Source organism: Anopheles coustani, chromosome 3, assembly GCF_943734705.1.
Source record: "Anopheles coustani chromosome 3, idAnoCousDA_361_x.2, whole genome shotgun sequence".
In the NCBI taxonomy this organism is placed as follows: Eukaryota; Metazoa; Arthropoda; class Insecta; order Diptera; family Culicidae; genus Anopheles; species Anopheles coustani.
The window spans coordinates 49596854-49611662 of record NC_071288.1 but is presented as its reverse complement, the minus strand read 5'-3'; the positions used below and the strand labels follow the sequence as shown (position 1 = coordinate 49611662).

Here is a 14809-nt window from a genome sequence, read left to right as displayed (position 1 = left end):
CAGCATAAGAAACCGGACCGTTTACAAACAAATACTCAATACGTTAAGGTGATACTCGTACAAGGATATCATTTTGTTTGCGTGGAATGCTCAAAAACCGATCCCCTAGAGAAGTAGGAAATATAATTTATATTCCAGCCGCACTAGAAGGATGTGGACCGAAGATCAAGGTAAAAAACAGTGAAATAGTTTGTAGGTCGAAAAAGGAAGTTTGTGAATATAAAAATCGAGGAAAGCGTAAATTTGCTTCTGTGTGTTTGTGTAGAGAAATGATCAACGAGATCAAATAAATATTTAACAGACTGTAAATCTTTCTAAGCTGCTACTGTGATGTATCACTGTCGATGTATTATGCAACATTTGTTTTCCTCAGCAGATGATCATATTTGTCATATTTCTTCTTTGTCATATTTTGCCGTAAGCGTTACGAATTTCGCCGATTTGTTTGTGCTCTGTAACAACAACAACAACAACTAGCGCCCCACATTCGCGGCGCCCACTTCCGTGGCGAGGACAGGAACGAAGCTAAAGCCTAATACTACCTGAATGCGGGTAACTGGAATATCAGTCCTGGTGTAACTATCCGAAACCGTTCTGCTTCAGCAGCTGCGCTACTACGACGAGCGCAAATGACGACACGATGAACACCGAACCCGGGATCGAACAGCGCACGTGCGAGTCCGGGTCCCGTCCGCCGTAGATCAGCTTAACCGGATCGCTCTCGGAAACGGAGTCGAAATTTAAACACCGGTCGACGGCCATTTTCCAGCGGCGAAATTTCATATCCCTTTCTGAAAGGCACAAACGAAACTCGATTACTTCCCCCTGAATACGGTAAACATCCAGCGTTAGAACTTACGACTAGAGTTGTACGCAGTGTTGAAGACATCCGTCGGCGGAACACAGTTTTGGCGGAACTGATCGATGGACAGAATTTCGGTAGCAAGCCCGGCGGCCAACATCGCCCCCAAGCAGGCCGGTGTCGATGTTTGCGGTCGCTCGAGCAACAGTCCATTCAAATCCGATAGCATCTGCACCAGAAACGGCTGCTCGCAGAGATCCCCACCGACGATCAGCTTCGATAGTTTCGGCCAGGTCGGGCAATCGTTGGCCAGCGATTCCAACACTTCGCGGACTTGATGGCAAATCGCTTCATGCGCGGCAAACAGTATCTGCTGCGGTGTCGTTTGTAACGTTATCCCAAACATCATCCCGCGCGCCTTATATCGCCAATAGGGCGTGTAGTATCCACTGAATGCAGGTACAAAGATGACGCCAGCGCGTGCACTACTACCGACGAACGTTTTCGCGTCGTTGTACTGTGGTACGGGGGAGCTGGCGGAACAAAACGAAGCGAGCAGCGGTGACGTGCCATCGGGAATGAGGCCGGTTCCACTGTTGTTCATAGGATCGCTTCCAGGCGGGTTGAGGGCAAGGGTACGTTTGAGCCAGGCTATCGATGAACCAGCGTGTGCGATTGCTCCTTCCAATGCGTAGTATACATCACCACGTGCGCCCAGCTGGTACGCAACGGTCGAAAGAAGTCCATGATCCGAATCGATGATTTCCTGTGCGGTGTTGAATAGAACAAACGTTCCATCGTCAATTGTGCAATTGGCCTGTCCGGCGTTCAGGCACATTTGCCCGAGAAGCGCTGCTTGTTGATCTCCAAGGCACTAAAAAATAAAGAACAACTATATGAAATAGAATCTAACTACTAGATAAGCCAAGGATCATAGATGGCTTACGCTTGCAATCGGTATACCACTGAGAGGTCCATCGTTAATGTACCCGTACACCTCGGAACAGCTCCGTATTTCCGGGAGAATCTTACTAGGAATTCTAAAAAAGCGACACAATCGCTCGTCCCACTCGCAAGTTTCCAGACTCATCAGCATCGTCCTCGATGCGTTCGTCACGTCCGTCACATGAATGCCCGTCTCAGGACCGCCGGTTAGCATCCAAATTATCCAGCTATCTAGCGTACCAAATGCGGCCCGCCCATTATCGATTGCTTCCTGCACCGTCTCAACGTTTTCCATCATCCATCGAATTTTGACCGCACTAAAGCAATTGCTAACGGGTAACCCGCATACCGATTTCAGGTAGTTCTTTTTCCCTCGTACTCGCTGCAAGATGCCACCCACCACGGCGGTCGTTCTTGTGTCGCACCAGCCGATTGCATTGCACAACGGCTCGCCCGTAATCCGGTCCCACAGTACCGTCGTTTCGCGCTGGTTGCAAACTCCGATGGCAACGATGTCCAGAGGACTGATGTCTAGTATGATTAAGTTCTGTACTGCCGTTTCGAGGCACAGTCGAGCCGTTTTCCATATTCCCAACGGTTCGAATTCGATCCAACCGGACTGCGGGGAAAGAGATTCCAGGGGGCTTTCGTGGCACGTGAGGACTTCGGCATTCCTGGTTGCGTAAATCTGGTGCGTCATGCGAAAGATAAATCGATATGTAAGACAGTTATCCTTGAAAAGTGCAACCACAATTGCACACCCAAGAAGGATAAGGATCAAGGACTTACCAAACATTTGCAGCTCGTGTGACCCACGTACAGGACACCAATTAGGGATCCGAACTTGCTTCTAGAGCCGTTGCTTCCGCTCATGCTGAATCAGTATTCGGAAAATGCCATAAATAAACACTACATCATTTCATCCACCGTTTTTGGTGCACTTTTGGTGCACACAGCTGATTTTGTCAGCATTTTTGTATGCGGTAATGTTGACAGTAGTGTTGGCAGAATCGTGAACTTGAATCTCTCTCTCGGATTGATTCGAATGGGACTCGAATCAGATTTGATTCGTTTGGGATTTACACTGTTTTCAGGGCCAATTCGTCGGCATCAAGCTGCTCTTTGTTGGTAGTAGGCAGTCAATTGCACGCGCACGGTTTTTGTTTGGTTTCGTTAGAAAGCACTTTGGGTTTGTTAAGTTTAACTTTGCCATTATCGGTAACAACATTGACGCGACAACAACGCGACATTTTCTCGTCGCGCCAATGTTGCTACCGATAATGGCAAAGTTAAACTTAACAAACCCAAACTGGTTCCTAACGATGCCAAACAAAAACCTTGCGCGTGCAATTCACTGCCTACTACCAACAAAGAGCAGCTTGATGCCGACGAATTGGCCCTGAAAACAGTGTATATCAGATTTGATTTGTGTTGGCAGCACTGGCTCGCTTGGGGTAGCGACTAGTGTTGGGAAAATCGATTCGCGGTTGGGATTCCAATCTTTCGACCAAAGACAATTAACAGAAAGGTCGCAGCATACCATGTAACGAGCCGAAAACCGTGGGAAAATTTTTGACAATTGGTTAAAATTTTGTTTACTTCTCACGAACAGCGAAGAAAGTGGGGTAAAACTGCAAATTTGGTATGTTTCATCAAAAGAAAAAATAGTTGAGGCGTTCGAAATATGTTCTGGAGGAAGACTGGGTATAAGGCAGACCAACACACTTATTTTCGGCAATCACAGCGAGCGAAAGGATCTATATCACATGAAAATCGTGAAAATCGGTTGAAAGTGAAATCGGCGTTTCAATAATCGAGGCTTATCAACCTTGTTCCCGGTAGAGTGCTGTCTTTTTTTCACACAATTAGTTCTCTCAAAAACTAGAAAAGAGGGACAGATCTTTTGTAGCACAAGTTGTGTGTCCAAAAAAGACTTTTCATTTGAGGGGTCACATGTACCAATCGATTAAGCGATCATGGAATTATTAACAAATTTGTTATTTCCGCAGAAAATTGCTACCAAGGTTTCTATACCTACGTCCCATTCAAATGTTTGTTTCTTTTTTTTTCTTTTTTTAATATGTTTAAGGCCAATTTTTCCATTCCCTAGTATGCATCGTACGATATTACACACAAAATCATAATTGGGTTGTATCTGATCCTGTGAACAAGTGCTGTTGTGAAATAATGGAAGGGAAAAAGAAACAAAGTGGCAAAATCTAAGTTAAAAATAGTTGTAACTCCATTTCATTTGTAATCAGTTGTATATTTTCTTTTAGTATAAAACGTACTAATAAATCGATCGTTTTGAAGTTTGGTTGAAGATCAAAGTGCTCGAACATTGTTAAAAACTATATATATACCTTGGAATACCTGTATAAATACCCAGGTTGCTATTCGAGCATAGAGGCGGCAACTTTCGAACAAAAACGCGGAACGTCTCGTCTCGCTCATAATACCCTCAACTAATACCCAACGAGCCTTTGGCAGCTTATTCAGCTAGGTCCAGCTTTGTGCTTACGGATCGCTTGCATCCGTGCAGTGTTGTGTCAGTTGTTCTTAAGTTTTACTTTTTTATATGTTATTGTCAATAGTTCACGGTAGTTTTCGTGCCTAGGAAGTGGAGTATAAGCATTATCGGCAGCACGGGTGGTATTCTGGTTGTTTGAAATAGTGCTACCTTCGTCAATTGGCAAACTGAGTGGTGACCCTTTCAAGGTATATACAGCATCAAGCTAATGTTGACAACATGGATGAATAGATCTTTCAAATAGTAGGTGCATAACTGCTTGATGGAACCTTATTGGGTGGGTTATTGAGCCACTCATTCACCGGGTGCTTCACAGTTCCTTTGCTCGTTGGGTAGCGACTTATTAGAAAAGTGTCTATGCTGCTCGGATGCGAGACGCGAACGCGGCAATCGCTTTGCGGTAGTTTGGAATTGCTGTGCGAATTTCGTTGCGATTTTCAAGTGAAAACCTTTCTTTGGTGAGTTTACCCGGCAGGAGACGCTGAGTGTGCGGTACAATAATTGAAACCGGTCGAAGTGGTTTCGTTTTGTGGCATCAAAAAGTGGAAGTTTACCCTTCGCGTCGGTACACCCCTAAATGCTAGGCATTTCGCCCGAAAGTTGATGGTTTTCATGCTGCCTGCGGATGAATGCTGCGAAGTGAACAATATCGGTGGTAGATTTTCACAATTGCCGACAAGTCTCATTTAGCGGGCTGTACGTTGCAAGTCGTAAAAAGAAAACCTCAAAAGACGCTTGCCTAGCAAACGAGGAGAAACCGGAGGCGCTTTGGCAAACGAGCATTTGCAGTTCGTTTGTGCGCGTGTGTGGTGATTTTTCAGAATAACCAACACTGCTGCGATGCATTAAGAAAACTCCCTGCAAGATACATGCATGCCAAAGGTTGTGTGATGCTTTTTGGCGTTAAATGGCAAATTCTGTGCAGCTTTACGAACCAGATTCTGTTTTGATCTGTTAGGCGCGCGAAGTTAATAGCTACCTCGTTTTTATCGTAGATTCCGGACAAGTTTAGTTTCCACAAAAGACGTATAGGCATTCGCGGCTGGTGGAACTAGAAAACTGTTTCAGTCGCTACGCGGGATTTTCCGCTACGTGTGATAGCAGTTGCAAACCAGGAAGACAATATGGATCCTGCCGATCTTGCGGGGCCAACGACTACGGCTAGTACTACGGAGTCCTCAATGGTAGTGGAGAAAACTGGTGTCCTACCTGAGAAGATAGAAAAGGAGGTCAAAACATCATCTGACAAAAACGGTAGGTTATGTTGTTAACTTTCATGAATGTTTCGCACAGTTTGCTAGCAGTTCGCGTTGGTTGACAGCAGCCTACTTTGGTGCTTCCAACGAAAAGCCTAATGAAATGTTTATGCTCGGAGTGCGTCTAATAATAAAAGCTAAGAATGTTTATAGCTAATTTTTCTGTTTTGTTTTGTCTTCAAATGGTTCCAGGTTCCGCACCGGATTCGACCGTCGCTAAGGAAAAATCTCCCGCCGACGTCCCAAAGGAGGGTTTTCAATCTACGTTAAAAAAGCCGCTGGAAGAGTCCGAACACAAGGCAATGGAACAGAATAGCAAAGACGACTCGAAAAGTCCGGTAAAGCAGCCTGTATCCACTACGGCAACGGCTGCTGTAGATGCAAAACCGGAAAAAGTGTCGGGTAATTCAGCGGATGCTTCTAGCAGCAGCGGTCAGGGTAAAGAAACATCGGCCACGCAGGAGGACGACAGCGAAAATGATGACCTGTTGCTGCGTCTAGAAGCGTTGGAGAAGGGCGAAGACCCAGACCTGATCAATGTGCAGAAGAAAAAGGAGCCCGAGGTAAACCATCAAAATGGCTTAACAGAACAACCGGCAGCGGAGGTGCCGATGGCCAAATCAAAAGACTCCGCGAAAGAGGCTGAAGCAACTGAATCCAACGCTAGTCCACAAGCGAACCGTAAACCGGCGAAGGTTGAAACAAGTCCGAAGAAGGTGCCGGCGGATGAGCCCACTCCGGTACCGAGCAAGGAAGCCACTTCCCCAGCTGTAGAAAGTGTTGAATCAGTCAGCTCAAATGCAAAGCGAAAACACTCTGTCGGCGAACCGGAAACGAGCAGCACCGAGCCTCAAACCAAGAAGGTGCATGTTGGTGATGTTCCTGATTGCCCCGAACCGGCTGTGGTGAAAGCAGCGTCGTTGGAAAATCTTTCATCCTCTTCTGCAAAAGCCTCGATCGCTTCCACTTCTGATGGTACACCGCCGTCGGAAGAAAGTAGAATGCAAGGGACGGACGAAAATCCCCCGTCGGTGGAGAAAATGGACGTTGATGTATCGCCCGAGTCGCAGTCATCCCCAGACAATTTGGAAACTCTTCCCGACACGGAACCAAATACTGAACCAGATGACAAACTTGAGGAAATTAGCTCATCGGTAGCAGAGGAGCCCACCCGTACCGATTCGTCAGCGGACAATGCTCCCGGGAAGTCGGACAACTCGAACGTGTCCAGTTCAGACGACAAGCGAACTGGACCGAACGGAAAGGCAAAACCACCGGAGAGTGAAGTGTCCGCTTCCGTTGTGCCGACTGTCTCGGAGGACGAACCAATGGATGTCGACGAGGCCGATACAGCTGGCAGCAGTTCGGCAACGGGTGTCGGAACCGTTTCTGAGGGGGCCGTACCGGTTGTAGAGCCACTTTGCGTGAAAAAGGTGGCCTATCTCTGCACTGACGAGGATAACACGGATGGACCGTCAAAAGATGTTAAAAATCCACCATCTGCATCTCCCACCAAGCCAGCCGTGGCAAGCACATCAGTGACAGGGTCTACAACACCATTGGCACCCAGCACATCGAAAGAGAAAACCGAGGTGGACTCACCCAAGAAAGCAAGCAGTAGCAGTGTGTCGGTGGGAAAACCAATAGTACAATCGGAGGCCGTCGAAGTGGACAGCAGCAACAAGCCGTCGTCGGAAAACGCTTCATCGGCTTCAAGCGCTAGTGCTAGCACCACCACCGCTACCACGAAGGAGGTGATGGATGAAAGCATCGTCGAAAGCTCGTCGCAGCCGTCATCAACCAGCGACTCGCAGAAGAAGCAGCTGTCGGACGATCGGCTGAACGAGAAGCAGCTCCGCGAAGCCGTCCACCGTAGCGGACTGCTGGCAAAGGCAAGCAGTACCCCCAACAGCAATGCAGCAGCATTGGTGGCCGCCTCGTCGAGTCCGCTAACGCCGAAAACCCTTCATCCGGTCACGACCTCAGCCGTCAGCTCATCGAACGTTTACAGCTCGACGCCAATTCACGCGAACTTCGAGAAGGTTAGCTCTGGTAATGTCAGCAAAATTACCAATCCACCGTCGTCGGTGGAAACAAGCCGGGTCGAAGCGGACGAAACGATGACCACAACGACGACGGCGAACACGACCGTCGGCCAGTCGGCCTCCTCCGTCGTAGCGTTTTGCGAGGAAAAGGAAACGACCAGCACGACCACCACCGCGACGGATTCGGCGACTAAAAGCTCCCTCTCGGTGACACCGACGAAGGGCGACGCCACGGTGGCGACTGGATCGTCCACGTCGAAATCTTCTCCCCCACCCAAGAAGGATATGCTGAAGCGGGAGGAATCGAGCAGTACCAGTAGCAGCAGTCCAAAGACGACTGATTCATCCGAGGTGGACTCGTGCACAGGTACGTTTGATTGATCGACAACGCAGTCCATAACGCTTTAAATTCAGATATTTTTTTATGCTCTTTGAGGACTCACTTTAGTTGCAAGTTGATTGTTATGGTAGTTTACAAAAGAGATGCAAGAGAACTAATATTGATTTGATATTTTAAAGACAAGCGGTGAGGTGAATAACTTACCCCTTCCCATTGCCTTAACTTAACATTTGATCATTTTGCAAAGCCAAGCCATTTTAGTTTTTAATATGTCGCAAAAGACTGAATATTTTTTCCAAACAAAAAAGACTTTTCTTAAAATCCAAATCTCCATTGAAAAATCGGATTGTTATGTTTGACCAATTTCGAGAACCAATCATTCCAGTGTTGTACTTTATGAATCTTTTGGCGAGATTCATTCATATGAATCTTTCACCTAAGATTCATTCAGTTGGATTCACGGATCTTAAAACGTTTATGAATCTATCTAAATCTTCATGAATCTTTCTTAGATCTGTCACGAATCTCCACGATTCATTCATTGACGTGGATCATGCGACCAAAAAAGGGGTTCCTAAACCCATTTTTGGTTCATCACTTTTCATCAGTCGATGTATGTTTGGGACTCATGAATGTCTAAAACACAAAGGATCATTCAGATTAATGAATCTGAATCTAAATAACACAACTCTAGATTATTCCCATTTGGTTCAATTCTAATCCTTTTACTTTAATTTCTTCTCTCACAGTTGCTTCAGCGATGAACACGGCGGAGGAAATCAACATGTACACGACAAACGCTCGTAAGTTCAACGGCATATCGTCGACGTCGGAGGGATCAGAGCTGGACATCAAGAGCGAAGGTTCGAAAGTACACAAACCCGCCACTACCACCGAGGCAGATGAGACCAAGGTCAGCCTTAGTTCGACCGTGACCAAGCTGGATTTATCCAGTGCCATATCGGCCAGCACCTCGGCGGAACAGCAGTACGAGGTGAGCGTCTGGTACGAGGGCAAAGATCTTCAATTCCTGTCGGTGGAGCGGATCCACAGTGACAAGGTGGAATCATCGTCGTCCTTCGAACCGTGCACCACCGCCGGAACAACGGCTGTCACGCAGGATGCCTCTAGCATAATCGATTCGTCTTCGAAACAATCGTCCTCGACGACTAACGGAAGTGTTAGCAGCTTCGGACCGTTCCCATTGCCTCAGAACCGGGCATCACACGCGGACTCCGTCGCACATTCGTCGGACAGCTCCTCCACGTCCGGGGTGACCACTGCCGGGGTGGCAAAGTCCCCCACGTCGACGCTGAGTGTGCCACAGGTGAAGCAAACCGTTATCGGACCGAAAGCCCTGTGTGATCTTCTGATCGACGAGTTTAAGAAACTGCGGCGCACCTTTGCCCCCGATGTGAAGGATGAAGAGGAGGACGATAGCCATCATCGGCAAGTCGACGAACAGCTGCTGCACACCCCCAAAGCATCCGGCAGTGCTGCACGGGGGCAGCGGGGAGGGTCATCATCGACGTCGAAAAAGAGTGTGGCCGCTCGTGGACAGAAGCGCACCAAGGCAGCCGATTCGGATGAGGACGATGATGGTGGTGATGGCGAACAACGCACACCACGCGCTTCCGGTACCTCCTCCGCGACCAAACAATCGGCGAAGAAGGCAAAGTCTGGCGAATCGCCGACCATCACGTCCACGGCCACACCGAAGGCAAAGCATCCGGAGGAGCACAAGTTCGATCTCTGCTGCCTGGCCCGGTGGACCGATCGTAAGTACTATGCCGGTCGTGTTACCAACTTCCGGGGCGACAACAAGTACGTCGTGGTGTTTGAGGATGGCTGCTCGAAGACGCTCTCGCGCGACATCATCGTCTTCGGAGAGGATGGCGTGCTGCCGATACTGAACCATTCGATCCACGCACTCACCGGCGGTGACACCTACGAGCCGGCGATTGTGGAAGAAATCAAGCGCTCCGACGGCGGCGACGGAGCCGGTGGTGAAGTCGTGTACGCCGTGCGAACGGCTTCCAGCAAGCTGGAAGTGACGGCAACCGATATCTATCTAACGGACGAGCAAGCGAAATGGATTCACAACTCACTGAAGGGTAAACCGGACCCGATGGAGAAGCTGCTCCAGTCGACGGCGATGGCTGGTACCGAGAGCTCGCCGGCGCATGCAGCGGGCGAAGGACCTACAGCGGAGGGAGAGAATGCATCGGAGCACGGGACCGATCACGCAACTGGCGAGAAAGGTGCCAGATCGACCAGAAGCAAACGGGGCGGGGCTGGCGACAAAACACCCTTAACCCCTGAGGCCGGATTTTCCGGTGGTGTGGGAAAGAAAGGAAGACGTGGCCGCAGGTAAGCATCATTCACTACAGAACGACCTGCAGGAAGATAGGCTAACGGGCCTTCATCTGTGAAGCATTTTTTAAACAATTGTGCCCTGTATTTGCACAGGATTCGACGATTAATATAAAAAAACCCACGCCGTTTTACTGATTCAATTCTTTTCTCTTGGTATTTCTTCGTATACTTGTAGGCTTTCTTAAATAAGCAGCTCTCTTCACCTCACCGACTTACAAATTTACTCCCACCTCTGCCCCCCCCCCCCCACTATTCTTCTTTCCCCCGCTATGATTACCACTATCATTACCGATTGAAATAAACTGAGCCTACATAACATTTCTCGGCCAGCATGAATAGACTCTCGCTTCCAGCTATTCCGAGGTGTTGTAGCAGTAGCAAAAATGTGCTCTCGCACACGCAGGTCAAACTGTTTGGCATTCCCGAAATAGACAGCCCCTCGCGGGGGGGTGGGGAGGACACGGTGTCCGTAAGAAATCACTAGATAAGTACATAGATAATAACATAGTCTTGACCCTGTTCTCGCATACGTTACGAGATAGCAGACACTTTCAACACAGGGGGAAAAGGTAGGTTTGTGGAACGCTAGGGTTTTCCTTAAGTTTTTACATACATAAGTGCGCGTAACGTCTGTGTGGTGAACGTTCTACAATTGCACTCCTAGTATCCTACAGCAAGCTTACGTACGTAATCACCCCAAAATGCGGTACTTCTCTTGAGGTATGCCACAAAATATGGCATTCATTACACGGTGATGTGTATTTTAACGATAAATCTCAGTGCGAACCGTTTCCAAGTAGGCGATGTCCCTTCATTTGAGTCAAATATACGATTATATTTTAAGTTCGATCTTCAAATTCAAAGAAAGTATTGAGCCACTTCTACAGGGCCATTTTAATCGAACATTCTAACAAAAAAAACATTCATTTCCAACAACAAATATTGCCACGGTAAAATCATAATCATTTTAAATGCTGCACACATACACACACACACACATACACATGTGGGATAGCGAAAGTACATTTGTGTATTGAACTAGCGAGCAATAATAACTATTTGTAGTTCCACTGTACAGTTCAGCTTTGGCAGCCAGATTTTACAGAAAAACAAAAGTAAGATGAAAATTTACATATAAAAATATAAAATAAACTACACTCAGAGAAGTGCAAAAGCGACATAGTATTAGGATGTAGGCAATAGAAAATGCAAGGTACACTGTTGACTGGCGGCATCATTCTGCCGTGCAAATGCAACACAACGATCAATTGTTTGCCAGTGATCGCTCCTTTCCCATGAATAGTGGTAGAAGATGTAACGATCGCGTATTATCACTTTCTTCCATTGATGTTTCGATATTTCCTTTTTTTCCATGAACACTAGCATGCCCAATTTATTATTTCCCATATAAGGAAGACATTGATTGGAATATCCAAAAAAATTAAAAAAAAAAAAACAAAAATATACACGGTGACCAACGAATTGAGATGTTTGGTTAACCGAGCATATGTAAAATAGATCGAAAAGTATCGACATGCATGTGTACATCCCCTATACAAAATAATATATACACGCACAGATGCTGCAGAATGCATCATGGATTGGACGGCAATTAGAATGTTTGGCAAGTGGAACATTTTCTACCCCCAACCACACACTCACATACACAGTTACATACGTTTACCATTCTCCAGACGCTGCGAAGAGGATCATCATAGCGAATGTAGATCAATATGACATTATCAAAAATTATGTAAAAACCTCATCTACAAAATCCCCCATTCTTCCTACCAGGAGAAATGTTTGTCATTTCCTATTAACCGTACGGTAATTAATATCAGAATGTAGATCTTTCGTTAGAGAATCGACATTGCGCGTATAAATGATGCCCATTGAAGTAGCAACATGAAAGACGGAATTCCAAACACGGGCAGTTTACAAGATGTGCTAGATTAAAGGAACAGGAAAGATAAGGGAGAGATAGAGAGCTAAAGTAATCGTATCATAACATAAGTAATGCCCTGAGAAAAGAAAAGTCCTGAAATTTCATACTATAACCCGACTTAGCCGTAGTGAACATAGAAAAGGAAGACAAAAGGTTCGCGTGATGATTCGCAACCGGAAGCAGAATTAACGCTACATACCCAATAGAAAGCACGGTACACATGCTGCGACCTGGCGGACAACGGATATCGCACGGTCGTCGTCCCCCTGGTGCATCGAGCGCCACCCGCCAGTGAAGATGATACTTGGCAACGGCTCGTACGCGCATCAGCATTGTAATTGGGATGGAATAGGGGCGGTCTGCCTACCCTTCTCTTTACGGTCAAATAAACGTCCCACAAAACGGGATACTATAAGAAGTAACTGGCGTTTGACTTTTCGTTGTAATCGCCCCAATGGTTGCCTTCTGATGCAGACCGAAACGGATTACCATCCTATCGACCACCAGAGATCGGCGTCACCAGCTGCCACACAAGGATTGAGTGAATTTAAGTGATTGTGTTTATTTTGTAGATATTTAACTGGATTCAAAAAAACACTAGGACCAGGTGATTGGACTGGGCGACTGATTGTATTGCGAAACGTTTTATTTACGAGGAATGCCAAACATTTTGACCGTGCTTTTTTTAACATACATCCTTTAAAAACAATAAGCTTATTGGATAAAAAAAAAATCAAGTCTTTTCAAACTGGTTTATTATTTTGTTTTTATTAACTGTTCAATATTCATTTTACGATTATACGAACGGAATTTACGCTTGTAGTTGCGCTCGGTCAGTTGGATTTGTTTTTTGTGAAAATGTTTGGTATTCCTATTTTTACTCCACAAATGTATGTAATGTTGCAAAATAATCAGATTCTGGTATTAGGTAAAATTACACACGTATTTCATATATCGCCCTAAAATCACCATCTCCTGGACCGATGTGTATTTCACGTTAAAATTTGTGAGCTTTCTGATTTACTTTTTTATTTTTTAGGAAACAGCTTCCACCCCCCGAACCAAACATATCTGAGTGTAGCGACGTATCCGACGGCTACGAGGACGAAGTGCCTACTCCGGTGAGCCCCGAGTCGGGACTAGATGCGGTGGACGGGGTTCAGCCGGAATTGCAGCGTACCGAGCAGGAATCAGAACTTGCGAGTATGTTTTTTTCTTCACTGTTCCTGTTTTGCAGGAACATTCCTCTCGACGTGCGTTTGAACACGGTTTGCTTTGGGTCTCTCACTCGCAGGAATGATGCTGGTTTCGGAATATTTCGGAGAAAAGTTGAACGGAAACTTAGAGTCAAGCCTAGGTGAATTGCTCGGACCCATTCCTGTCGGTGCTAAAACGTTGTTCCGGAACAAACATTTCCTGTTGAGTTGCACCATTCCATTGAAGAGGACTTCCTGTAATGGTGTATGTAACATGCACGAACCGCGAATGGCACAAGAAGCGGGATGGGCTGATAGTGAGGTTATTCTTTTTCTCTTGGTTTTTAGCATGACAGCACCGAGGTCTCCAAGTACAAACAGTTTAGCAATATTCCTTTTGTAAAGCAACACATTCGGCGCCAGATAGAAGCGGGCGGTGGTAAGGTGTACCAGTTTTTCGAAGATGTGCCCAAGAACAAGTACAAAATGTGCAAGCTAATAGCACCCCGTCCTTCGACGACGGCATTGTATGTTCAGTGTTTGGCTTGCGATATTCCGGTACGTCCAAAGCGCACCGAGTTTTACCGCCTTGTGGACTAACATTTTTTCTTTTCTTGCAGATCGTTTCACATGAATGGATCGTTCAATGCTGCCAGGTGCTGATGCTGGTCGACCACAAACCGTACACCCTGCCCTACGGTTGGTCGTTTCTGGAAAAGCGCTTCATCGAATGGGGCAGCCGGCGGGCGAAGGACAAGCGAAACTCTGCCACCCCGTTCGCGTCCACCTCGATCAACGTGGCTAGTTTGTGCAAAGATTTCAACGACTTCTGGAGCCGCGTCTGCAAGCTGGGTGGCGCCACCGTGCGACTGATCAAGACGGAATCTGACGTCACGGAAAATCTGACGGGCTACCTGCTAACGGATCAGGAGTTTCCGGAGGACATCAAGATAAAAGCGGCTCGGAATGGGCTGCTGGTGGTGTCGACCGTATGGGTGGTGCAATCTCTGATCTTGGGTCGCGTCTGCGATCCACAAAGTCACGAGAAACTTACCCAAATTTATCAGGAGGATGACTATTAAGGTCGGGGAGCGTTGGCGCAATAGAAACAAACGGTTGGAGCTATGCGTGTTTGTTCGAATCTAGTGTTTTGTTTGTAACGTTACTAATTTAAGCTGGTAGTATGTAAGCAAATCCTCAAAGCATTTTGTTGATATGGTTCAGTTGTAGATCAATCAAAAAACCAGCCACCGACTGATTTTGGGGCACACGCGTATATAAACTAAACCGTAGAGGGTCAAATGAATAAACTTCTGTAGTAAAAATTAAACTATGAAAACTGTGTATTCCGAAACAGATCACGAACATTCAACC

At 46.6% G+C, this 14809-nt stretch overlaps 2 protein-coding genes across 3 annotated transcripts; one reads left to right on the top strand and one right to left on the bottom strand.

Annotated features, from left to right (window-relative positions):
- Positions 1-385: 385 nt before the first annotated feature.
- Positions 386-2730, bottom strand: LOC131271570 (glycerol kinase). The gene is made up of 4 exons (XM_058273045.1): positions 2537-2730; positions 1749-2435; positions 860-1676; positions 386-791 (listed from the first exon to the last, which is right to left on the bottom strand). The coding sequence occupies exons 1-4, from the start codon at positions 2618-2620 to the stop codon at positions 580-582; spliced, it is 1800 nt and encodes a 599-aa protein (XP_058129028.1). The 5' UTR covers positions 2621-2730; the 3' UTR covers positions 386-579.
- Positions 2731-4647: 1917 nt separating this feature from the next.
- LOC131261268 (mucin-2) lies at positions 4648-14751 on the top strand. 2 transcript variants are annotated; one of them, XM_058263255.1, is made up of 8 exons: positions 4648-4735; positions 5273-5531; positions 5726-7945; positions 8668-10288; positions 13279-13442; positions 13534-13700; positions 13784-13993; positions 14056-14751. In XM_058263255.1, exons 2-8 carry the CDS (start codon positions 5402-5404, stop codon positions 14515-14517), a joined length of 4974 nt encoding a protein of 1657 aa, XP_058119238.1. In that variant the 5' UTR covers positions 4648-4735; positions 5273-5401; the 3' UTR covers positions 14518-14751. The 2 variants fall into 2 exon arrangements, with proteins under 2 accessions (XP_058119238.1, XP_058119239.1); XM_058263256.1 differs by lacking the exons at positions 13279-13442; positions 13534-13700; positions 13784-13993; positions 14056-14751 and adding an exon at positions 10470-11831.
- Positions 14752-14809: the final 58 nt, after the last annotated feature.